The sequence below is a fragment of the Geospiza fortis genome, unplaced genomic scaffold, assembly GCF_000277835.1.
Source record: "Geospiza fortis unplaced genomic scaffold, GeoFor_1.0 scaffold138, whole genome shotgun sequence".
Taxonomy (NCBI): Eukaryota; Metazoa; Chordata; class Aves; order Passeriformes; family Thraupidae; genus Geospiza; species Geospiza fortis.
The window spans coordinates 6,994,160-7,021,528 of NW_005054307.1; the positions used below are offsets into that span (position 1 = coordinate 6,994,160).

A 27,369-nucleotide genomic window follows, 5' to 3' on the forward strand; every position below is an offset into this window, starting at 1 on the left:
TTGTGTTGGTCTTGAAATTCAGAACTCACTATCCTAGTTAACATAATTTTAAAATTTATTTTCATTCTTATATTTTTCTTTGTTTTTATCCTATTTTTTTCCAGAGGTTTGGTTTGGTTCATGCTCCTCCTGAATGTTACATCTCCCATTTTCATGTTTGTTGAAGAAAACACTAGTAATTGCAGAGGCCCTGCCAGCCCCCATATTAATAGTCAGAGGTTTAAATCATAGCATAGAGTAAGAAAATATTGGCACTTAGATGATGGTCATATGTTGTTATGGCTGGATTTTAACTGTATTCAGGAGGAATACTCCTTTGGCTCTGAGATTATATTCTAGCAAGATAGTAGCTCACACAGGACTCTGCAGAAGCTCCTTGCATTCTTCCGCAAATATCCTGAAGAGACAGTCAGCCTCATCTGTATTTGGTCTACTTGTGGGATACAAAAGGATAAATATAAACTGTTCCATCTCTGTTGTGGGTCCAGTGAGCAAGACTTACGAAAGTACAGTGATGGAGCAGTGACAGTAAAATTTCCACTGAGACCCTACATGTTGTGACATAACCACCAGGACAAGAGCAGCCTAAAAGCAGGCACTTCACATGGCATATGTCCGTGGGAAGGAGTGTGTCACTTGAACATACAGTGTTACTGTAGAAGAACAACCAGAAGTTACTGCTGGTCTGACCAGCAGCACATGGACAGAGACAGTCACACAACTGTAAAGGTCAGGAATCTGCCAGGAATCCTTGTGCTGTGTTGCTTAGTTAAAAACTGACAGTTTAGCATTCCTTTGTGTCTAAGAAAACCACAGTAGACAGAACTGATGCCTTTGGTAAGGGACAGCTTTGAGAAGAGTTTGACTTAATTGGTATCCAACTGATAAAAAAAAAAAAGTTCAGTTTCTTCTGAGATAACTTTTGAAGCAGGTCAAACATGTTTACCTTAATTGGCCCATGCACTTGAGTTTAACCAATTTCTCTTATAGAAAATAGTACATAAAGGGCTGAGAACAGACCTGCTACAGATTCTGATTTGCCCTATGGGTAAACCCACAGTATTCCCTGATTTGTTTATTTCTGCTTTGCCTCTGGTGACTACATCTACATCCACAAAAGTTAAGAAAAAACACCTTGTTCAATTGACTAACATTAGCCCTATGGAGAGTCCAAATCTCCATTGGAAAGTGTTTGGGGTCTGTAAGCTGCAAAAGCTTCAAAGAGTTGCTGATAGTGTGTTATGGTACTGTGATTGTCATGCCAATGCTGTACTCTGAAACTATAGCTTTGTTGTACCCTGAATTGCAATGTTCTTGACAAGAAATGTTCTCATATCCTGAGTCATCATCACTGCAGCTGTGGATACTGGGATTTTCCATACAGGACCCTTTTTTGTGTTCTGGCTAAACCACTTTTCCCTAATATTTTGAGTTTTTACAATATAGATTGTACTAAGTGAAGCTGTACATAGAGCACTTAGGAGGTTGTAATTCTGCAGCTAAGCACTCTCTTTTCTGTTCCTTTTTGTTTTGCAGGTTGTTACTTTGTGGTATAGAGCTCCTGAAGTCTTGCTTCAGTCCAGTTATGCAACAGCAGTTGATCTTTGGAGTGTTGGCTGCATATTTGCAGAAATGTTCCGTCGAAAGTAAGAAATACAGTTTTATTTTCTTTATGCTTTTCATTTGAAAAAAATGTGCAGTAATGCCTGTTACAATACACCAAATCATGTTTAGATTGGAAAGGCCTGATAGGATGTTTTATTTGCAGTGCAAAATATAAATGTCCATTGCTGATTCATACTTGTTGCTATCTTGAAGTCTCTTTTGATGGGAGTCTCAGCTCTTGGTAAAACTTGCATGAGCATCATGGTCTTCTGGTTGAATCTGAATCCTAATGCAGATAAAGCTGGCTGAGAGAGGCTGTTGATCAATTTGAGTAAAGCTGGGTTCTGGAAGGGATTTACCCTGAGGAAGGCAGGGCACTGTGGTCAGCAGGGTCTTCTTCCTCTGCAGCTTGTGCATTGAAGCATCAGGTGTTTGCTTGTAGTCTGCTCTTGTTGTAAAGTTGTTTTCTAAAGGTGGGATTTTTTTATGAATAACTTATGTAGTCTGATGGTAGGGTAACAGAGATGACAAGTGTAGTCAACCCCATCCTTCAAGATAAATGGCTTTTTTTTAGCTGATTGTATGATATCAGAACTATCTCACTACAAAAATATTATAGCTGGATGCAGGTGATCTGTGAATTCAAGTTCTGGTCTTTGCCTGTGGAAAGACACTGATGTGCAGGTTGTACCATATAGGGTGTGGAGAGGAACAAACCTGCAAGAGTTTTAACAGGGTAATTCTGTCTTAGTACTAACCCAATCACTTGCATTTTGGTTGAGCTAAAGGCAAAAAGTGCATGTTGTCATCACCTAGGTGATCTCCATGTAGAAACTGTATAGCATTTTTAACACCCATGGTGAAGCCAAAGGATGTACAGAACAAAAATTTGAAATAAAAATATATAGTGGGTCAAACCTAAAACCCCAAATCAGTTAAATTTAGAAGGGGATTCAGTGCTATAAGGGCCTTGAGAAACAACTATGTAATTTATACAATAAATTCAAATGCTAACTGAAGTCTTGCAAAATAACTTTGGGATTTTACTGCTTATTAATGTTATATGGAAAAATTATTTTTCTTGGGCTTCTTGCCTGGTCAAATGGCCTGGGTAGAGTTATCCTCCACCCTCCCTGTCTCTGACTCAGAAATGAAGTCAGAAAATTGAGAGAAAAAAAGAATGAGTGTTTTAGGAATATCACTTAAACTCTCAATTGCAAACTTTTAAAGATTCAGTCTTGGCCCATATTCACAATACTATTCACATATTCACCTTTTCACAATATTTATTTTGACATATCTGACATATTCACATATTCGACATATTCTATATATTCACAATAGTATTAAGCTGCTGCTAGTTTTTCTGATTCAAAAAGGAGAGTCAAAAGCTTCATTTTGCCATTTGCAATAAGAGTGATACAGGCCAAAAAATGAATGCAGAACTTTATTACATGCTCAAAACTTTATTTTTCCTTTCATTTAATTTGAAGCATTTTGACGGATAAGAAATACTACCATATACAAACTCCACCAATTTAATTTTAGTTTTTCTTGTAATGGTGTATGAGCTTTTTATTTTTTCTTATAATGGTGTATGAGCTTTTCTGAGTCTCCATATTCACACAGTGAATTAAATTTCCTACTTAAATGCAAATATTACATTAATGCTACATAACTAGTATTTTTTCTTTTAGAAATGAATCTGATTTGAACCAGAGTTCACTAAAACCAGGACTTCTATTTTTCTTGCCAGATAGGGTCAGTCTGACATTCTCAGTCTTATATTTGGGAGTGTAGAGGTCAGGAAACTGCCAAATCTGTATGTACTATATTCTTTCATTGCAAACAATATGACTTCTACATGCTTCAGTGTACAAGCATGATTTGGAAGACTTTTCTCAAGGGTCTTTGCTGTAAAGCCACAGCAAGCAGCCCTGATGGTGGCTCTGTGAGTTAACATTGCAATACTCTCTGCATGATCTGTGTTGTCTTTCGGATTCTTCTGATGGATTGCAAAAGAAAGCCCATGTTACTGTGACCTTGGTAGCAATAAAATGCAAAATTTTGCAAACTCCGTGGAGTATATCCAAAAGATTGAATAAATGCAATAGCAATTTTACTGGGAAATGGTAGTGCCCTTGGGTAATCACCAATATGTATTTCCACTAGTGTTGGTAGGATAAGTGTATGAGAATGCAGCTAAAGCTTTGTGTGATAGATATGGGTTTGATATTAAAACAACCTTTTCATTTTGCTGTCCTACTGGGTACTTTTGCCTTCTTTTCCTATTCTCTTTTGCTTTCTCTTTTAAAGCTCCTAAGGGTCTGTCATTTTTAAGAAACATACTGCCAGAGACTTCCGTGGGCATTTTTGTATTTCAGGGACTTCCCTGGAATGGGTTTAATAATAAAACACTATACAGCATCACAAAACATACCAGAATCCTGTTTATGTCAAGGAGACATTGGACAATCTGAGTTTGCTTGAATGGAATGTTGTAGGCTGTCACAAACACAGTGAGGGTGTTTTAAGCCTGGATAAGTGCAGGAGAAAAGTGAGCTCTGTATGAATGGTCCAGTCTGTATGTTACAGGTTACTATGTGTTTTAAGTGGATGGCGCCTCAGTTTAAATCACCCTTAATCCAAACAATTTAAGACAAATGCAAGCCAAGTATTTATTTAAGAAGTAGATCAGAAATACACAGAAGTGTGTAAAGGACTTGGACACAAAAAAAATAAATAAATATATCTCTGTCTAGTCACACCTAGAGTAAATTTGAACATTTCTCTCATCTTGGCTGATTCAGCTAAACAAATGACACTTTTCAGCTCTTTTCCTCCTGCAGTCTGAGGTTTGTATAAAGTCATAGCTAAACTGCACATTTTCATTTTGGTACAGATTTATAGGCTTCTGCAGAGATGAATGCATAGAGTTTTTATCCTAAACCCCCTCAGTTAGATTCCCAAGGATCCTATTCTATGTACAGATCAGCAGTAAACTGCTCAGTACTCAGGTGCATGTGTTATGTACACAGAAATTCTTCTGCTGTGTTTGTCTTTTCTGTCCATGTGCACTGCTGATGACAGCACCCCCAAAATAAAGCATTAATTCAAAAATTCCTTGTATGATAGCTCCAGTTTTTAAATTTCCTGTTTAGTTAAGCAGTTTGCAGCAACTTCAGGACATTTGGATGGAGTGTCATTGTGTAACGGAAGAGTAAATGTATTTGTCATAGTGCCTGTTTTCTTTGTGATTTAAAAACTCTGGTGCATGGATCATAAAAACCAGTAGAGGAAATTGTAAGCTATGGTATGGCTTGCTGCCATATCAGAGAGTCCTTCAGAGATACAGCTGCCAGGATTGACAGGGGCCTGAGGGCATGGGGACATCATTTGACTTTTTTTTTTTTAATGTTTAGATAGAGATTTGAATTACTTATAAAAATACTACACTTTGAGGCAGAACATTTTCCAGGCCAATAGGAAAGGGCTTTGTACCTTCTACTCAGTGAGCACCTCATTAAAGAGAAAGGCAGAAATGGGAGTAGCATGTACTGCTGTCTGGATACATAAAACTCTTCCAGCTGGCTCAAAGAGTGTGGGCGGCTCCTAAGCAGGAAGCTATGACCAGTGTTTTAGGGAAGAAGAGAATGTCTTCTTGCTGCAGTTAGGTAATACTTAATCCAGGTGAATGAGGGTGAAAGGGGGAAAAGACTGGAATCCCAGGTTCAGATCTGGGTGCAATGTTCTGTAAAAGAAAACTCAGATCACCAATCATGGATTCCCTTCTGAGTAGTCAGTCTCGAGAAAATATGTCAAAATATTTTGGTGCTTCATCTTACTTTATCTATACCTGCCCAGTTTTCAAAACCACACTCCTGTATGATTTCAGTGCTGCACTGACTAGGAGGTTGGTAGGTGTGCATGTGGGACTCAGGAGTCAGACTATCTATGTAACAATTCCAGCTGGGCACGTTTGACTATAATTTAAACAATCAACTGGGTTTGTCTCCCTTTGGAGTAAATACAAAGCTAAAAATCATCAGAAGAGACTATTAGTTTTTGTAGCCTCTGTTATATTTACAGCCTAGTCAAGCTGAAGAAGTCATACTTGAGGGTGGCCATGTGACTGCATGTTTACAGGCACCAATTCAAACCCGAAACTGGAAAGACAGTCCTCTCCCAAAACCCTTTTCCACCTTCCCAAATCAAAAGTAAGACAGTATTATCTTAGTGCAACAAGATTTATCTATCCAGGAGGGAATTAATTCTGTTCACATGGGTTTATTACTGAGACTGTTCATGCACTGGCTCCATGGTGTTTTAATCAGCCTGCTTTTGGTAAAATCATCAGTCCCAGAAATTCGTAAGCCACAAGATTGGCATGAATAGTATGAGGTTATTATTTACTCATTTTTAAATATTAAATCATGTTTTTAGCAGTTGTCTCATTTTTCAGCCTACTCTGTCAACTCCTAATATATGTGAGACAGTTATTGCATTACCAACTGTGCTTGAAAATTGTAATAGCAGATAAGAGATGTGTGACTGTACTGAAACACCTATGATGGGCCAAGTTTCCTGCTGGACACAAATAGCAGACACAGGGAGGCATGCTATTGGCATATAAGTCATCTTTCAATGGTATAAATTTGTCCAATTAGAGAAATTACATCATTGTGTGTAGAAAAAGCGTGAGCTTGGGACTTTGTTGTTGTAGATAATGTATGCAGATGTGATGATATCAAAATTCTGGTGATGGTAACACTGGGTTTGGGACGTCCAGAATGCCTAGAATCACAGAACATCAGGTTTTAAAAAACTAGCAGTACACATACTCATTCTCAGCTACAGTGTCTTAGGGTATTGAGTAATTGTAGATAATCTAAAGCACTAAAATATAGTAAATCTTTATTCCCCTTTCCAAACAAGCTATAAATTATTAGTACAGTTTGAAGTGCAGTCATCAGATCCATTGCATGTACTTTCCTGGGTCAACTACAGAACCAGGTGGTAGAATGGGTTTGTGAAAGGAGACCATAGAAGGAGTGTGGTCAGCAGGACTGGGGAAGTGATTGTCCCTCTGTAGTCAGCGTTGGTAAGATCATACTTTGAATGCTGTGTTCTATTCTGGGTCCCTCACTTCAAAAAGGACATTGAGGTGCTGGAGGGTGTCCAGAAAAGGGAAATGGAGCTGGTGAAGAGTCTAGAAAACATGTCCCCTGAGAAGCAGCTGAGGGAACTGGGGTTGTTGTGGAGAAAAGGAGATGGGGCAGGACCTCACTGCTCTCTACAGCTGCCTGAAAGGAGATTGTAGTGAGGTGGGGGCGAGTCTCATCTGCCATGTCTCAAGTGACAGAACAAGAGGAAATGGCAGTAGGCTGAGCCAGGGAAGGTTCAAATTAGTTATTAGAAAAAAAAAATTCAGTCCAGGAGTGGTCAGACATTGGAATAAGTTGTCCAGGGACATAGTGGAGTCACTGTCTCTGAAAGTGTTCAAGAGATGGATGTGGCACTTGGGGCTATGGTTCGGGAGTGATCATGGTGCTGCTGGATTGGTGGTTGGACTGGATGACCTTCAAGGTCTCCTCCAACGCCAGTGTTCCTGTGATCCTGAGAAGGAGGACCCACTCAGAATGTGCCCCTCCCTTCTACCTCTCCCTGACTTGTGAGCAAAGGAAGAGCAGCAGAGTCAACTCTGCATTTGAAGTTTCAGTTAATACTTTGTGGGATGAAGATGATCAAGTGGTTGCAGAAAGAAGTAGCCAAGTGTAACAAGAACACCTTTTTTTAAGCTGTCTCCAAAACCTGAAGCTGGATGGGGAAGTTTGAATTTCTGCCATTGAGTTGAAAAGACTAACTTTTTAGTGGGATCATAAAGTCTTGGCTTCACTGAAATCATTGTTGAAATTAACCCTGACTTCAAAGGGGATTGTAACCTCTTCAGAAACAATTCAGTGTGACAGGGTTGCACAAATAGTGGCAAAGCTATTCTCTGTTAATGTGCACAGTACAGGACTTGAAGCAATCTCTGTAAAAGAGTGCAAACTGGCAAGGCAGGAGAGGGTGTTGTGTAGTGGCGTCCCCAGCTTCCTTGCACTTCTATCAGTGATGCTGTACGAGCTTGCAGCTGCCTCATCTGTGATATGAACCCAGGACTATGAGACTTTTGTGCAAAATAAGGGATGCAATATATGTGGGAGTTATGAAGAACTGTCAGCTGAGAGTTGAGGCTAAGGGTGGAATTCACAGTCTCTTCTGGGCTTCATGAGGGTTACACTTGGCTGTTTCTTTCTTCAACCACTTGATCATGTTCATCCAACAAATGGCACAAGCAAAAGAGAGTGTATAAGTTAAATTTGCCCGAATTAAAGCCACTCTAGGAGTATGATTATTGTTACCTGTCTGCTAAAACACTACACACACAAACACACACATGAAAAGCTATCTATAAAGGAAGTCTAACCATGAGTATGTGAGCTGCTGTATGCATGTCCTTATCCAGAGAAAGATGTTCAGTTCCTGTTTGTTACCAGAGGCAACAAAGTGATAACTTGTAACAGAGCCTGCAGTTCCCTGGTGCTTTGAATGGGACAGGCAGCTTTTCTCTTGGGAGAGATCTGCAGTCCGGTTCTTCCTAAGTCTGTCCTAACTAGCATCAGTTTCATCATGCTCTCATTTGGTCTCAATTAGCTGTTCTGTAGGTGCTAATCTCTCACAGATACAGGCTTTTAAGCTCACCCTTTCAAAAAAAAAAAAACATCTGGCAACATGCCAGAGCGCTGTAGGTTCTCAATGGCCTAAGTGTGTTCTTCATCTGGAGATTGAAGTAAAGAAGACAGTGGGCTTTGGGGAAAATTGTTCACAGAAATCCTGCTATTGCAGAGAATTGCTTGGAAATTTAAAAGTACTGTGTCCTGTACTCCTGACATAATCTGGGTTAGTCATTCCTTACGATGAGTTGTTTTGCTGTTCAATGGTCTTGAGGAATAATCAGTCTGTAACTCTGGAAATGCATACCCAATGGAGGGGTTGTTTATGTGTGCTAAATGGCCCTCACTTCAAATTAAGTAACAGCATGTCATTACTTAAATTTTTATTTTGATTCATATTATTCAATTATCCAAACCTTTATGAAAGCAGAAACATTTGTTTAAAGCCCGTGATCAACAGTAAAGTATCATATACTGAAACATTATCAGCAAAATACTTTACAATTTAATAAAGAGCTTGTTTTTCTAAGTATAGGACATATTCCAGCTGCAGCCCAGGTGCATCAGTGATGTGACTGCAGATACCTGGGTTTGGATAGGAGCAGAACAGAGACTACATATTCATATAAACCACCATAGACAGAACTCTCTCAAACTAAAATCAGTTGATAAACTTAGCCTGATTTCTATGGGAAAGGATTATATTCCTTGTCTTTTTTAAAATTATCTTTATTTGCACACCATTGGGAACTGTCAACACACTAATATTTTAACTTCTCTCTGTGTGTATGGATATTGCAGATGAAATCCTGGAATTACTGAATGTGAGAAAGAAAGACAACTCTGATTGATAGTAGTGAAAACTTCAGTTTTATTTTACCTTTCTGCACATACAAGAACAGTACCAAGAGCACATTCTTTCGCAGTCTGAAAAGAGGCTCTGAAGATGATAAAGAGCCTCTAAAATATGAATACTGCCATGCAACGAATTGTGAGGCATATTTCTATGACACAGTATCATTTCAGATGCATCTTAATTCCTTGTCAGTTATTTTCCTGTGCTTCAGCATATCTGGTATTTTAGTCCTCACTGTTTTAAGTGGGCATGGTAGCTATGCAGCAGTAGGAATATTTGGCTTTGCCTACTAGATCCTATATTCCTCCACATGGAAAATTTCTACTTCTTTTCAGTTCTTAGCTTAACTTTTCCTTCTCATGCTGTGTTCTCTTATCTTCAGCACATTTCTGAAATGTCTTTCAAAAGCAGAGAAAAGATCTGTAATATTTTTTCAGTCTTCTTTAGGTTGGAAAGAAGAGAAAGCTAGAGAGAGAAGCAGAGGACTCTGTTAACAAAAGAAAAAATAGGATGTATAACTGGATGTTGGGAGGGAAGGTGTAATAAAACCAAGACAGTAGAGCCATGGCAAAAAGCAACTGAGTAAGTACAGCCATGAATGCTGCTTATAAGTTAGGTTTTCCATATAAACTGCCAAACATTTTAAATGCGGTTTAAGAGAGAATGGGTCTCTTTATCACGCAGCAATTTAAACACAGACTTTGCAATCACATTATCTGCTGTTTTCCAGTGAACCTTAAACCAACATATCTAGTGGACCAAGAGCTCGAAAGTGTAATCATTCACTTGTGTGCTTGCTTACAGTTAGATCTTGGTAGCAGAAAGAACTAAAATAACAGCTTACTTTTTCTGTTTTGTCTGTGGTTCTAACAAGCAATGGTAAATGTTGCAGCTTAGGACTGTAAAAGCTACACAGCTTAATTTGCAACCTTTGAACCAAAGTACTGTACAATTCCGGCCTGAGTTTGTTTCTGCCATTTTTGGAAATTATCTTGTTTTGTTACAAGTATGATTTAAGTTGCAAGTGCCGTAAAAGTTCACCACAGTCCAGACCAACTGTACTGGGAGAAGGTTTGTTCCTTAGAAAGATCTTGTCAGCATTCAAAGTTCTGTGCTTTGCGCTTTTTATCCCATGTGCATAGGGGTGTGTGGGAGGCTCATCATTTTTCCAAACTAGACCTAATAAACTGGAATTTTTTTCTTCCTCCCCAGATAAGTGGCCACCTTATTACGAAAATTTTTTTCAAGTATTTTTAAAGTTGAATGGACACAAGCCACAGTTCAACTGAGTGACCTTAGTGATCTGATAGAACAACAGTGACATTCTGCTTCACACTTAAGGAAACTTAATATAAAAGGAAGCAGAAGACTGCACTTGTTCATGTTTTTCCAGTTTTTTGGATAATGAGGATTGTTTTCTGTTTAACCTGGCCTCCAAGGCAGAACTTGCATTGCTTTAGGCAAAGGACAAACACACTTTAATAGAGAGAAGGGGAAACACTCAGAGTAATGCCATAAGTATTGAGTAAGAAATGAATGCATTTCCAAGACAGCATCACCTCATTAAAAGAAAATTACTATGTTGGTTTTTAGCTCACATTTTTCCTCAAGCCTTTTCTAGTTGATACCTGTTTGTCTGCAGTTGGGGTGATTGATAGCCGTTAGTTAAATCCAGTAACTGTATGGGTTTGTGGTTGGAGATGGGTGGCAGTGCCAGGCCATTCACTTGTGGTTTTGCTTCTAGTTTCCAGCTGTGCCAGACTTTCAGTCAGAGGAATAGATCTGTTGGTAAGGGAAACCGTTGATAAACCATAGAAACCAAAAACTGCCACTAGCCATGACAAAAAACCAGAAGGGAACCCTGAAGCAGTGGTACAAATATGAAATGGTGCTAGCTGACTAAGTTTAATTTGACTGTTTGGTTCAGGTGTGGGGTCGTGTCAGGCAAGGCAGTGGCTGAGGGACCAGGACCAGGACCGGGTGGCTCTGGGCTGGCAGCCAGTGGCTGCACACAGCCCAGATAGCACCTCATGCGAGAGGTCTCCTGGAGGGCTTCCCGTAGCTTCTTCATTGCAGGTGGCACAGCACTAGGCTGGAATCCCCCCGAACACATAGTCCTTAAAAATACATGCATTCCTTAGAGGCTCGGTGTTCCAGTCTGTGACAATCTGAATTAGTCTTGCCAGAGGTCAGAGGAAAAGAGCTTGAGGTTAAGAGAAAGACCACAACATGTCAGTCATGATGTACGTCCTTGGTCTTAACATCCTAGTGTTTGCAGTGGGTATTTGGAAATGCAGCTGGCAGCAGAAACATCTGGATCTGAGCTATGCTGGGCACAGCTTCTAGCCAGTTGCTGTGAACACCTTTGTGTCCTCTGGAGCATCTCCAAGACAAGTTCATACCTGCGATAAGCCCGAGCAGCCTGAGGGCTGCTTTGGTGGGATCCCCAGCTGCAGATTGTTTTTAGCAGTCACTCCACTAGCCAGAGAACAGGAGAGAAGCAGAGCAATGTCATCCATGCCCCTTGCTCTCTAGCCTGAAGAGGGATAGCCAGCTGTACACTGCCCAAAGACTTTCTGTTTGAAAGGGTCTCGTGGCTCTTTCACACAGCTTCCCTCTGCAGGAACTTGGCTGGGAAAGACTTTGCTTTCTGCCTAGAGTTTGACTGGGGGAACCTCTGTGTACTTTCGTTTGACTCGTAATACAACTAAACATTGTTTTTATTTACTTTTCTCTTTCATAGGAAAATGGCTACAAAACGGTATTTAAATTCCTGGGATCCTTTCCTGGACACTGGTGCACTCTGGAGAGGAGGGAAAAAGACTAGACTTTAACTGTGATTCATGTTGCTGAGCTCCCCAGTGTGGGAGTTTTTTCCCAAATTGAGTGTCTAGTCAGACATTTTGATCTGGGCAGCCTTTACTGAATTTTCTGTGTTTGATTGTCCAAAAAGAAGTCTAATAATCAGCTACCATTGGTCAGTTGTAAAGACAATATGTACTAGTTGAGAAGTATATAGGACTAATCTGTCTTATATTTGAGTTTTTCAACAACTTCAGACTAGCACTTCTCCATGTATATTGGACACCAAGGCTGTTAAATGTTCTTTATATCTAATAAAACCCCATAAATGTGCATGAGAGAAGTGGAAAGCAGACCTAAAGGAACAGACAATCTCTGGAGTTTAAAAACAGCTGAGGATAGCAGAGCAAAACATAACAGCTTTCTGAGACATTGTACTATTTTGTACCAAGTAAATAATTGGCTGTGAGAGAAGACCTCAAAATGTCAACGAGAAAGCAGGTTTGAAATTTAGATTTCTGGAAAGCAATTTCTCCAAGGAAATCATGGTGCCCAAAGGCAGCTCCCCATTGTCTCTGTGGAAAAGCTTACCTGTATTGCAGGGTTGAGGCCACTGGAGAGAACTTGCCAGCAGATGTCAAAGACCTGGATAGAGTCCTAACTTGATGAGGAAGGGAGGTGGCCACAGCCTCTCCTGCTGTGCCACTTGCCACAGAGCAGCACGTGTTACCCACGTGTAGCTGGAGCTGCCATTGCCATCGGGGGCCTGGTGTTGGCAGGATACAGCTCACCCTAAGTCACAGCAATTCCTGTCGCTTCTTCCTTTGAAGCCATAGTTTGCTTTGTGATATGAAAGCACGTGTTGTTGCCTTGCTTCTGATTTTTGTTTGCACACAGCCTGTGGCACTGTGATTGCGTTTGCTTGCTTGCGCTGCCTGACCTGCTGGCCCTGTGCAGATGAGTCCATGTGAGACAGAGCCACCATGGTGTGCTGACTGCTGGAGGCAGAGCCAGGATTTGACAGGCTCTTGGTGTCAGCCTGTGACCTGCCTGGCTGTTCTCTTGTGCTTGTGGCATGCTGAGTTTTGCAGTGCTTTAGGAACCATCTATCTGCATGGTCAAACCATGTGACTTCTTGCAGAAACTCATACATAATCTGCTCTGCTTTCCTTTTATGCTTCCCTTTAGATGCACTGAATGAATTCCATCCAGATGCAACTCTTAAGACAAACTCTGAGAAAGTGTTTCTTCTTTTACTTAAATATGCTCCATATTTGTAGCTTCTCTCCTAACATATCAAAGTTGGCCAGTAGTAAGTGCTTTCGGAATATAGACATTTGTCAAATACGAATTTCATCCAAGGGATTACTTCATTTCCACTCATTTATTCAACTGAACTGGAGTAAATTGGCATGAAGATTCAGTTACTATTGATTTTCACTGAGTCTGAATCAGTTACCTAAAGGTACATAACTCAATGAGCTATATCATCCAGAATTTCACCAACTACACTGAATTATCAGATCTTTTTTATTAGATTATGTCCACGAAACAGGTTTTATGATTATGTCAGTACAGCATACATGCTGTTCTACACAATTTAATAATTTTTAAGTGCTCTTTATATCCAAATAATTTGGGGCAAGCTTTCAGCATCTAAAGAAGTATACATAGCAGGAGATCTTTGTGTAATGTTTCTATCTGTAGCTGTTAAATTAAGCCTGTTTGGCAGTGATTAATCATACTGTGCTGCTGTAAGAATGAAGGTGCTCAGTTAAACCTAGATCTCATCAGACCATTAGCAGTGAAAGAGTACATGTACAGAGTCAGAACCATATTCTGGGTGGGTTCCTACCCACTCAAGCACAGAAACAGACTTGCTTGCTTCTGTCCTGCCTTGGAATCATTTTTCCATTCCTGTAAAGTAATTGCAAAAGGAGACGTAGGTGATGCTCATCTCCTGGATCTTTTAAGAGTTTGATTTTGAGGGCGTTTTGCTGGAAAGTGCGAGCTGAGTTTAAAGAGGGCCTAGACTTTTTAGCAAACCCTTTATTTTTGGCAAACATGCCGGCCACAACTGTATGAAAAGCAAGGCATAAAATGGCTTACCACAGGGGGAGGCTTTTACTTGATTATACACTTGCTCCAGAAGAGGATTCTGTTTTTTTCTTTAATTCTGAACAGATTAGGTTGGGTTTTTTTCAGAAATGACAGCCATCTCCATCTGGATCTTGAGCAACTTCTTGTAGTGGACATAAAGGTGGTAAACACTTTGGTAATGTGGGGAAAGAAGAGTTCATGATATGGGTGATTCAAGGAGCTGCATATGCTCGGTATTTCAGAGACTGAGGGAATGTTCATTTTGGAAAGATGGAGTTGTGTGCTTTTCCCATTAAAATTATGTCAAAAACCAATAGAGCTGTGCCATAGACAGCACAAAAGGCTTATGGTTCAGTAACGGCAAAGCAGAGATAATAGCATTAAAAAAAAATTTGGGGAGCCTGGTAACACAAATCTACAGCACAAAATGTCCTGCAGTTGCATAGGGGAGGGTGGCATCTGAGCAGTGTCATCACCTGGGAGTTAGATTTTCAGTTTTCTCTTTAATATAAAAACTAACTTACTCTTTCTTTTGGTTAGGATTCAAGTGGGGAGAAAAATTTTATGTGAAATCACTAAAAGCTGAACAGGATAAATAACCAGAGAGCTCCTAATAGGTGAACTTGGATTACTGTACACTGTCATGGGCCAGTGAATGTAAATCTCACCGCTTCTCTTCTAAGAGCGTATTGCATGGGACAAAGTATTGCTTAGGGCAAAGTTGTAGCTAGTTTAACTGGCCTTTGAAAACTGTATCAGTTTTCCTCGCATGGTTGCTGTACGTAACTTTCTACCTTAAATATTTATCTCAAGCTTTTCTGCAGGTGTTTATCAATTCACTGTAAGCCAGCACAGCTGCTAAAAATTAAAGTATTTTCTTCACACCATCCTTCTAATCCACTTTCATGTCTTTTGACACTCAGACTCAGCAGCTGGGGAAAAAGGTTGAAATTGAAATTTAACCTCTGCTCACATAACAGCCATTTAGTAGTGAAATGTTTTCTCTGCCTTTCTTGTCTGAAGGGTTATAGTCCATTTACAGAATTTTTTCTGACCAAGAGTGTTTTATTACAGCTGAGGGTGATGAGATGTATTAGTTGTGGGTGGGCACAGTTCTGATGTTTCAGGTTTATCTGAAAATCTAGAGGGGCTTAAAGCAACAGGTGCCATAACACCTAGTATGGGAGCAAATGAAGTGATCACAGATCAAAACATGTACTTGACACCGCACAGGAGCAGCTGAAGCCCAGATGGAGAGAAAACCCAAGGATTCTGTCTCTTAGCCTTTAATGTTTTTCCAGAAGGGAAAAAAAATTCATTTTTCCTTAGATTTTATTCTGCATTGAGAATTTCATGTTCCAGATTGTGAGAACATCTTTGAATTCTGTATTTCCCTTCAAACATGGAAATTTGCCATCTCTTGAAGCTCCCTTTTCTGAAGTCTCACAGAGTGCCCATGTGCAGCCTCCATTACCTCATTGTCACTCTGTCACTGTATTACTGCAGCTGACTGAAAAGATTGACTTAACAGAATTTTTCTGATGCTCTTATAGTCAGATACTTGCTTTTTTGCCTTACTCTTCCCAGTTCTAGAGTCTGTTGGTGGGGTTTTTTTCAAAGTTAGACTAGTAATTTAATCACATAGATGCACCATTTTCTATGTTGCTCATAATGGTGAAAATAAATCATCATTTGTGGCATTATTCTTTCACATTATTTTGTATTAAGTGTTTAGAGTATAAGCTCTTTATCCATTGAGTAAACTTTAATCTGTGAAGCTCATTGCTTAGCATTACTAAGATAGAGATGAAGCCCAAGAAAACCTGGGAACACATACTTGGATGTTAATTTACTCAGTATCTTTGGGGAGGTCAGATGAACCAGCATGTAGACTGGTGTATGTGTTGTAACTTTCTTTTCCATTTGATAAGGAAGAATCCCAGGTAGGTAAGAGTTAGTTCCCTCTGGGCAGTAGTTATGTGTGCATAGTCTTTCACCTGATACAAGAATGGTAACAAGGTTAAACATTTGGTTTAAAAGAATTTATTCCAAGAGAAGTCAACCTAATGGCACAAAACCTACTAGCCTAAAGCTGTACCATGAAAGCAATCTGAATGAAAATATATCCAGTTTGTAGAACATTATTGAATTTTAATGAGAGGGCCTCAGACTTTAAAACCTGTTCTATATCCACCCCCTTGATTAAAATTAGTCCAGCATTAGAGGCACTCTTGAGCAAAGCCCATTTTAAAAGGGTAAATGTCAACAGACGAGCTTTCTTGAAGTCATTTTGGCATTGCAGGAAAAATTGTAGAACTAGAAAAAAATTAATTATCCTGTATCTGAAAACTGTGATTTGAAAAGATTTTCACAGTGAAATTTCAGGATACAGGATGAAGGAGCAGATGTAGAAGACTTCATGTAGAAGACTGCTTTCATTTCATTTAATTGATAAAGACTAGGAACAGACTGCAACTCCTCTTGTTTACCTTGAAGTTTGGTCTTTTGCTGTGATACAGGTGTTCTAAAACCATTTCTTCAAAATACAGGATTTAAAGAGCATCTTCAGTCTCGCTAAAATGTGTCATTTTGGAGTGCTGTCTACTGCATTTTTAAGTGAGGAGTAAATTATGAGTTAAATCAAAGAAGTGATGAAAAACAGCTCTGACCTGCTCTGGAGGGAGGATATAGATCTGTTCAAGGAAAATATGGGCAAATTTGTTCACAGGCTTGAGGTTCTCTGCACAAACACACACACACACACACACACACACTGCCTGCACAGTGTCCTGCACACTGATTTGCACCATTGCTTGTTTGAATGAACAGGAGAGTGAGGAGCCCTCTTGGCTCCTACCCTTCCACATAGGACAGCCTTTATCTAATCCATACCTCAGTTATTGTCTTCAAACCCCACAACTGAGTTGCACAAGAAGGGCAAAGACGTGACAGTTTTAAAGAGTGCACGTGTAAAACAAGGATATGAAATAGGTTTATGAAAGAGAAGAGAATGCATCGAACTGAGTGATTGTGGGAAGACCATGACCATATTGTATGTGTCATATCAGTATTTCTTTCAGGCTGCTTTCAAAAGGCAGAAGCATGCAGTTTAGTTATGTCATTAATTTCAAACTGCTGATGGACAAGTAGATGTAATTTAACTGCTCACAATTATGAGATGGGTGTTTAATACACAGTTCACTTATTGCTGGTAGAACTGTCAGTAAAAACAAAAGGAATGCTTCTTTTTCCACACTGAGCAGAGACATTTTTTTCCCTTCCCTTTTTCCAAGGTCAGTTGTGTATGTATTTACAGAATTTGCTTCAGACGTTGCCACAGTTTTCAAGGTGTCACTATTCTATCATGCTTCCTGAGCTGAGATAACAACCCTTAAAGCCCTAGTGAAAAAACCTACAAATCTTGCAGGGAAACAAATGTCCACAGATAAGAGAACTGTGACGTGCATGATGAGAGAGTAAGTGAAGGACGTTCAACCTATCAAGGCTTTTCTGTTTCAAAAAATAATGTTCAGTGATGAGTTCTGAAGCAGTTCTGCTCAGGAACAGATGAGATCTGCCTGTGTTACAGCATATTCTGGCCAAAGATTGTATCTGTACTTACCTTGCTTTTGGGAACTTCATATGTGTGGGTATGTAGATATGTGTACACATATATATAATCTATGTATCCTTCTCTTGAAGCATGATTTTTATTTCTTAATAAAGGCTTGAAAGCAGATCTCCTTTGGCTTGAACCTGGGGTCATTGATGTCTGTGCAAAAGCTCCCTTTTATGTCAGTGGTGGGGGACAAGGTCCATCATTCTGTTCCAAGGCCAGCTGGGACTATGCTTACCTGAAAGATATCAAGCAAATTTTAAACACCCAGAAAAAGATTCCCTTTGCCATTTCTTAAGGAAGCTTTGAAGATGGGTATATTTTCTCTTACTTAGGGAGATCATTATGTATATTGGATAAACTTCACTCTACAGAGTAGGCTGGCCCTGCTTTGGTCATAAAGCTGTGCATGGTGCTTCTGTTTGGTTTCCCTTTTACTAACATTTCCCTTTCAGTTATGCGTGCAAAGGGAACATCTGAAGTTGGGTCCTTCCTTACTGGCTTGTATCTGCACCCAGCTCTGAAAGCTCTTGGTTTGCTTCTTCAAGAAGGAGACCCCATATGTTTCTTATGAACTAGACCAGATGTACATTTGGGGGTCAGAATATTATCTTTAGTCCGAGAATTAATTTGCTTCATTTTGGATAGCAATAGGGAGCAAATTCAACACACCACAGAACTAGAAGTTTGCAAAACTACCACTTTTTTAATCTGCTTCTGTGTACTGGGTGACATGAGAAACTCCAGGGAAAATAATAATTATTGTAGCTTATCTCATTTATCTCATTTATTTTGATGCATTAGATCTGGTTCTAATAATAGTTCAGTACTGACATAGCCCCATCTTAGAGCTCTTATTCATAATTGTGATACTATCAAACTTGAAGAATGATAGATTTTTGAATAAAATAAATTGGGCTTTTAAAGACTAAACTGAGAAACTCAAGATGGCTGATCTGGTTTCTGTCAGATTTTAGCTGAAGAGTATTTCCTCAGTCGTAATGTTTATCTGTGTCATCTTTCTTCTTACATATTGGAGGAGAGAAGATAAGTTTTGTAAAAGTTTTGAGCAATTTATGATCAAGTATAATAACCTCTACGTGAAGTAACTTCTTCCTATGCAGTGTCTGGCACCCACCCACACAGAGATACTATTAAAGGGAAAGGAGAGAGAGAAGTACAAGAAAATGTTAGGTTTAAAATGAGAACTCTGAATTACACAACAGCTGAGCAAGTCACTTTTGACTGGAAGTGGGTAACTGTCCAGAGTGTGAACTCTTGTCAGCATAGCCTGTTTTCAGACTAAAGTTTCATATTGCACCTTATTCATCTTACATTCCAGAAGGCCAATGATCTTTGTCTTTAAAAGGTGATACTTTTTGTTTCTTACTTTTGCTTTACTTTTTCTTTTCATACCTGTAGTACAGACTTGTGCAGGCAATTTGTCAAAGAGAAACAGTGGTAGCAACAAGAGTGGCTAAGGAATCAGCTCAGAAATAATCCCTCTGAATAAAGGTTTCCACAGGACAGTCCAGATCATGTTATTTCTAGTCATCTCATAATTTCAGTTTTAGGTCATGTATGGCTTTAATCCTTAAAATGAAAATATTTTCTTCATAACAAGTAAATGAGAATCTGACAAAATTATTTACTAGCTATTCACATTTTGTAATATGAAAAGAAAAAACCCATCCCATCCTTTTAATATATCTCTGACTATATAGTTTGGCAGGCTTCCCATGGCATGATGCAGGATTCCTTGGCAAATGTTACTTGGCTGTAGCTTTTTGAGATTCTTCACCATCACTTTTTTGCTCTTACACACACAGACATACAAACTCCTTAGACTTAACTGCTACAACACAGATTCTAAAATTTCGTGTACAACTTCCATGTACCCTCATTATACCATTTCTCTTTACATTTTTTTCTTCACTATGTAAAATAATCATGGACTTTCAACACCTCCCTCATTTTGTATAATGCGTTCAAAGCTGCAGTTACATACTCTGAATTCACTGCTCTTCTTCCCAAAACAACTTCTCAGCATCTTCTCAACCAGAGTGTCTAAGCCCCACTTGCCCAAATATTAAGCTGTACCCTTTCCACCCATGATGTTCTCATTTTAGGGAGTTCTTGTAGGACTTCCTGAGTACACATGGATCACCAGTATTCAGGCTTTTCACTAAGAATATTGTATATATTTAAGTTAGTAATTAAGAGATTATCCTTATCATTTTTCTGTGATAACAAGGAAGGGGCTTGAATTCCTGACTTCTGTTGTCACAATGAGCAAATGGACTAGCAGAAAGAATCTAGGTAGTTATTTTGTATGTTATTTCTTACATATCTGGAAAGATACTAGGCTTGTCTAGCTTTGGAAGCCCTTGTATTGGCAATTCCAGAACTGTCATGAGAGCTCAGTAATATGTTTTGGTTAGAAAGTGAATTTCTTACCTTTTTTCATTCATCAATACATTCTTCACATGACCTTTCTTCCATGTGTCCATTTTACCAATGTCAGAAATGGAAAGATAGTTTCCAATCAGAATGACACTAATTAGTTAAAAATGTCAGTCACTGTCAAGAAACCTGCAGAAGTCTTTTCCTGTGCTGCAATGCATGTGGTTTTATTGGGTTTTTTCCTTGCGTCTGCATTATAGATGTCTGCATTATATATTTGACTAGAACAGTGCTTATCAGTATCTTTCATTCCAATCTTTATGAAAATTCTAACTTTCCTTATGAAAAGCTTTAGATTCTCTTTGCTTTGTAGACCAAAGAATGAAAATGAAATCTAGAAGTAATGTGGCTGGTTTACAGTTAAAACTCATTTATCTCTTGCGTGTCATTGCATTGTCATTGTATACAATACTTTAAAAATTGCTTTGGCATGTCTGTAGAGTTGCACCAGGGAAAATTCTTTTGTGGAGACTTGCTTAGGAAATGTTTATATCTCAGTTTTTACTGAGTAGTGCAGACATGAAGCACAATGTCTGTGACATAAAGAACCAACTTTTCAGACAGTAATATCCAGTTCAGATAGAAAGAATATTCAGTGAAGGTGAAAGTTGGCATGAGCATGAGCAAAAGCATGAGCTAAGGCATGGACAAGAGAAAAAGAGCCTAAAGTTGGTAAATGGTTAAATCTAATTTCTTCAGCTGTATATAAGCATGAGAGCCTTTTGGTCAGAAAACTAATGGTGCAAGCCCTTTTAAACTATAAGCAGATGGTAACATTTCAGGATTTCTAGGTTTTCCATTGCAACCTTACGTTGTGATCTGTATTTTTATTTCAGTACTGTCACAGAATCACAGAATGGTTGAGATTGGAAGGACCTCTGGGTATATCATCTGGTCCAAGCCCAGGCAGGATCACCTAGAACTGGTTGTCCAGGACCATCTCCAGATGGCTTTTGAATATCTCCAAGGTGGGAGGGTCCACAGCCTCTTCGAGCCAGTGCTTGGTCACCCCCACAGTAAAAAAAAAGTTTCTTTGTGTTCAGAGGATGTTGCTGTGCTTCTGCTTTCACAATGCAGACTCATAGCTAATATGCATTTAATTGTGCAGCTGCACATTTTGTACCTGAGGAGCTAAGGTACATGCTTATTGGCTCAGGAGGGGTTTCTTTTAGCAGGACAGCATTAGCAATACAATGCCTCCGTCATATCTTCCTGTCTGTAGGCTAAGGGCATTCTGGTCCTACAGCACACCCCAAAAGGCTTTTCCTCCATACAGTGGGCATCATTCCAGAGGCAGTGGATAATGGCCTCGCTTCAAAGCCAGGAGGAGGAGTAACCAAACAAGATGGACCCTTGCATGTTCCCTGTAACGTTTTCCTTGCTCTATTGCCCTGAAAAATCAAAGAAGCAACAACCAACAAACGTGGGAACCATCTGAGGACCCCTTGAGCAAACAGGGAAATTAAATGTCACAGGTGCACTCCAAATCTTCTTGTCCTATCTTCCCTACTTGGTGTGTGTTCCATAACAACAATGGTGTTGGAGCCTTCAGAACATGGATTTTGTTGCAAGCAAAGTCAGGGATGTTTGAGAGGATTGAGGAACCACACAAAAGGATAGTACATCCCCATGGATGGTTCTTTCATCCGTGGGAATGTCCCTCTTTCCTGAGATACATGTACTCACAGATTTTAGGTGTTTTTTAAAGTCAGAGGGCAGGCTCACATCCCCTGCCACAGGACACAAACCCAGCTCCATGCCTTTTCTGAAGAAAAAAAGAAGGAATTCTACAAAATCAGGCTCCAGAGTTTAACCAGTCTTACACAGATTAGGATCGCAGAGAGGAGAACATATGCTCAAGAAAAACTTCTGGATCAAGCTTGCATAAATAAACCTCAGGGAGTGAGTGGGTGTATGAGTCAAGTGAAAGATACCAAGAACAAAGGTGAAATTTTACTTTTCTGTGGCTGCTGAGTGTTCTCAATTCAAAGTGGTGGGAGAGCTGATGTCCACCTTTAGGAGTCTTTAAGTGTCTTGACGTGAAAGTTTTTATGTGACTTGCAGAGCTGTCAGATCAGTACAAAAGAGTAACTGGTGTCAAAATGTGAAATGAGAGCTTTCTGCAGCTGTCTAATCTAATAGATTAGACAAATCTATTTCCCCAGTCATCCATCCAATATTCCAGTTGAACCTTGAGCCAAAATTCATGAGGCAAATTTCATTATACTAGTGATGCCTAACCTGGAGTTGGCATCCTGTTACAGTCATGATGGTGGGATGGATAGGAGGCTGAAAGATGAACTAATAACACTTCATTTTGATGAAATATCAAAGTATGTTGGAAGGTCACCTTGTGTTGTATAATTATACTTTCAAAAGAACTTAAATTCTTGCTTCAGCCCTTAGTGAATTTGAGACAGCAGCAATGATGGGAAAAACCTTCCTTAAAAATCCCAAGAATTGTACTTGTTCTAGCATGACACTGCCTAAGGTGATTTGCAAACAAGGCTGCCATTGCCAGGCTTTCACATTAATGCAAGGTTCAGCATACATTTTAAAACATTAAATCAGCTTTCCATTTGCATAGATATGATTATTTGAATGTGTAGATTTTATTAGCTTAAAGGGCCCCAATAATCTAATGCTGGAGCCGAAATTAAATACTCAGACTAACTGTATGTTGATAATTTCAAGCAGTAGTTCCAAAAAATGTCTCTGCTTGACTTTCGAAGATGCACAGTGTGTCTGCTGCCACAAGCAATGCTAGGATTGTAGCTATTGGATGTTCTGAAAATCAGGCTCAAAGCTTAGGGCGGGAGTAGATGCTCCTGTCTGAGTGGGTTAAGCTTTGGGTTTTTGTAGAAACCAGTATTGCTATATACCTTAACGCTTAAACCCAGAAATCCCAAAGTATGAGTTGCAATGGTCTTGTCAGTGTGGCTACAGTTAGTGAATGTCATGTGTATCTGAGAAGCAAAACATCCCATTATTTATGATTTATTCACAATCAAATTAAATAACTTGCCCTTTATGGACAAGTAACAGGCTACCACATTTTACTTCATCAGATCAAATCTCATGTCAGATGGTTTCAAATCAGATTTGATTAAATTGTTCTCTCAATGTCCCTGCACAAAGCAGTTTGGAGTATAAGTTGATATGACATTACCTGAATGGCAGCACACGAGAAGGAGGCAAAATGCATGTTTAGTTCATCAAAGAACAGCATGTCTGCCAGTTTACTGCTTTTTCTTGATGGCCCAGATTTCTGCAGAGATTGTTATGCCTAAGAAATGTCTCAGTACTCTGTGTCCACTTACTGTATTTGGAATGGACCCACAAGACACGCAGTGACATGGAGCTCTGGTGCCTTTGTGAGAATGTCAAGGTGGAAATTGCCACTTCTCAGTATGAACTCATGGTTAGCAAAAGGAGATCCAGATCCTACAGCTGCTCCTGCATATGGGCAGTGAGAGGGGAAGGACCATAGCTGACTACTCTTTGTTCTCCAGTCTAGATGGGAGAGATCTTGTCCTGTGAAAAGCAACAGTGAAATGATGCCTTTGGCTGTCACAGGTGTCATGTATCAGATGACTTGTATCAGACAGGAGTATGTGGAGAGAGGCAGGAGAATGGGAGTTCCTCCATAACCAAAGGTGCCAGTGGAAGCAGAGGGTTATGCGCTGTCTTTCGAGTCACTGTGTCTCAGCTGAACAGTTCTAGAAACTGTAACCCTGAGTTTACAACATACTCTGTACTTAGAGAGCCGAGATGGAGAAGGCAGCCTGGCTATCAGTCAGCCCAAGTTCCTATCTCAGTTTGCAGTGTGTGTGAGTTGTGTTTCTTGGAGTAATCTACCATTTGTTGAACCAAAGTGGTACACGACGTCTGTGGCCTGATCTTCACAGATCCCTCATTCTTGGCTGGATCCTTACTCACTGTCAGTAACATGTTGGAATATCTTGGGAGTTTCAACATAAAATTGCACCGTTGTTCAACACAAACTGGCAATACAGACATACTGCCATACAAATCAGAATCTCATATTTTACATTGGCATTGTGGGGTGATAATATCTTATACATGATGAATGAAAATATTTTAAATTGCACTTTGAACAGAAAAAGTGTGTCTGAAAGTATTTTTAGTCACTGTTTTTTTTTTTCTTGAAAGCCTTTGGTTGGACATTCAGCCTAACAATTTGTTTCTTTCCTGAATGTATCTTTATTTATGCAGCAGAAGTATTCCTCTACTTCAAGGTAAATTCTGTACCGTTTCACACCCCATTGTTTACAGACCTTCATGAATCCATTCTCATTTATTTGAGCCCTTAAGCCTAGGAGCACATTTCCAATATGCAGTATGCAAGAAATTTAAATTTCAACTTATAGTCATAATAATTAATCTCTAATGTTATTATGTTTTAATGAATTGCATGACATTCACTCTGTTTTTGTCTCTCTTAGCAGCTATTTTAGTGTTCTTTGTAATGAAAACAATTTTGTTAATTATATAATTCATAGGACAGTATTAGTTGAGGGAAAATCATGTCATTCATGTGAAAGGGCACAATTAAATTTTCAAAAGTAGTGTATTCAAAAATACATAACATCTGTCCTTTTTGTTACCAGTTTTAGTAGAAACTTGAAAGATTCACTTGCAGACTGGATAAAGCATGGAAGCAGAAGATAGCAGAAGACGAAGTCTCAAAAAACCCCCACGTTTTCACCCTACATTGGCAACTGTCAGTGACATATATAAATTTCTATTAATTAAAACAAGTCACATCCTAAAAACATTTTTTTATTTTTTCAGACCACTCTTCCGTGGAAATTCAGATGTTGATCAACTAGGAAAAATCTTTGAGTAAGTAATAACGAATTGCCTTATGTCAGTATCTGTTCAACATTGAAACCCTATGAGATTTCTTTGCCAGGTTTTTATGCAATAATGTGACTAGAATTTCCATATTTCCTATTGCTATGGCATGCAATATAATATTTCTTTGTATTCTGTGTCAGAAGGGGAGGAGGAAGCAGCATGGAATATAGTTCTGCAAAACTGATAGCCATCATCAGGAAGTTAGGAGACTTCAGGGTTTGGGCTTTTTAAGTCTCTTAAACATATTGTGCATGTACTATTCATACATATTCATAAACAGTTAAGTGCAAGAGATTCTATTCATGTAAACAAACACAGTAAATTTTTTTTTGTTTTTTCTTTGTGCATTGCGGAAAACAACATTGGAATACATTAAAAGCTGAAATCTCTGAGATCATTACCAACATCATCTTTGCAGAAAAGACTTCCAAACATAAAAAAATACGTTAGCTTTTAAAATTTATTGTGTAGCCTGTTAACAGTCCATATTTTGGTCTGGAAGGTAACTGTGAGAACTGAGGAATATCAGCATTTTAATATGTGCTTTCTCAGAGATTATTTGATTTTAAAACTATTTTACAGTTCTAGGAGTTTGTGGTTTTCAGATACATCAAATATGTTAAGGAGGCAGGCAGACCCTAAACTCTCTGAGGTGTAATACTTCTCATCCAAAATTCAGTTATTGATATTACCAATATGATAATTAAGTAGGATTGTATTACTTTTTCTTGTAAAAGCTCTTCAGACTAAGGAACATGTTTGTATTTTTAAGAGGCATGTTAATTTAAGATCTGATGTACATACCATGTAGGTAGGAAATCAAAACCACACAGAGCTGGTACCAATCCAGCGGGTGAGTGCCTGTTTGCCTCTGCACCTCTGTCTTCCCTTTCTGTATGGAGGGGCTGCAGGGATCCAGGGATCTGGATGAAAAAAGAAGTAGATAGCACAGAGAGAGTGAGAGAAGTATTATTCCAAAATGTTATTTTCTTGAAGATATTCCAAAGAGATGGTAAAATTTCTAAGAAAAGCTTAAACTGAACAAATAATGAATTTCTCTGTTTAATCCTGTTTCCAGTTCTCAAATCATAACATATCTGTTTCTAAACATTTTCATTATTCAATGTGGGGTTTCTAAATTACAGGTCTTGATTTCACAGAGTTGACTTCCCTTTCCTGCATACCATACCATGAGTATGTGAGTCACTTGTGTGGTTAATTTGTCATGCGCTAAATAGCTCTTCCTGCCCAATCCAGAAAAATCAGTCCTTACAGTTTAGTTTTTCTTCTTCTGCCAAAACTACTACTTTAGTCCTACAATATTCTGCTTTATTAAATGAAGACAGCTTTTATACATACAACATACTTTACAATTTAAAAAGACATAGCTATGATTTCTTTAATTTGTGACATTTAAGGGGAAAATGAAAATTAACTGGGCTAGGATTAAATGCATAGCTGCTAGTGGCAGCCTCCAACACAGATCTTTCCATCCCTAGGGGCTGAGATTACCTGTGCAGAAAAGAATTCACTAAGAAAAGAAAATGCTGTGCTAAATTTAGAAGAAATTCCTTATTGCACATCTACTTAAAGAGAAAGTTTGGGGTTGCTTCTTTTGTACAGTTCTTCCTAAATAATTGAGAAGTTTCTGTCTTGGATTCTGAGGGGTTATGCCAAATAGTGTTTATTTTGTGTTTTCACAGCTGGAGAACCCCCTGCAGTTAGGCCTAGCTCTTCTTGTAGGAGGGTTGTTTCTTTCTGCAGTAGTGACTCATTCTAGAGATCAGTTTGGACAGAAGGAAGTTTCAGGATTTCTGTGCAGTCTGGACTGATGTATTCTTTGAGATAATGGTGCTGAGGTCTGCCTTTGCTTTGCATGTGCATTGTGATTTGTGTCAGTAAAATTCCACTGTGTATGAGGGTAAATCCCTCATACATGGCTTGAAATGTTTTCTTGCTTTTCCGGGACACCACCAGCTTGTGGCATATCCTCAGAGATGTCAGGCTGAACTGCAATGGTTTGAACAGGCTTGTCTCCCACTGTGATCAATGGGAGTGGAAAGTACTTAGCATTTCTCAAGACCAGGCCTGAACTTTTGGCAGGAGGTGAAACTTTCCCAAGCTACTCCCAAACTTAGTCACTGAAAGGGTGATGCTACCAGACCATTAGAGTGGGAGCAGCTCCTCAGACATTCATTATTAAGGGATTTTGAGTACTACGTGTGTAACTAAAAATGTCTCTCCTTTGCACTCTGTCTTGTCCAGCCCACCCCTCTCTGACAGGCTGCCTCCTGGTTTCTTGTCTTCAGCTTTGCCTATGCCTGTGCTTA

The 27,369-nt window shown here is 39.2% G+C and overlaps 1 protein-coding gene across 1 annotated transcript in view; it reads left to right on the forward strand.

Annotated features, from left to right (window-relative positions):
* CDK6 (cyclin dependent kinase 6) overlaps positions 1–27,369 on the forward strand; it is a 136,782-nt gene that overhangs the window by 91,999 nt on the left and 17,414 nt on the right. Inside the window, exons 5-6 of the mRNA XM_005418576.3 lie at positions 1,537–1,646; positions 24,974–25,024. Coding sequence (XP_005418633.1) covers positions 1,537–1,646; positions 24,974–25,024 — 161 coding nt within the window. The remainder of the gene's footprint in view (positions 1–1,536; positions 1,647–24,973; positions 25,025–27,369) is intronic.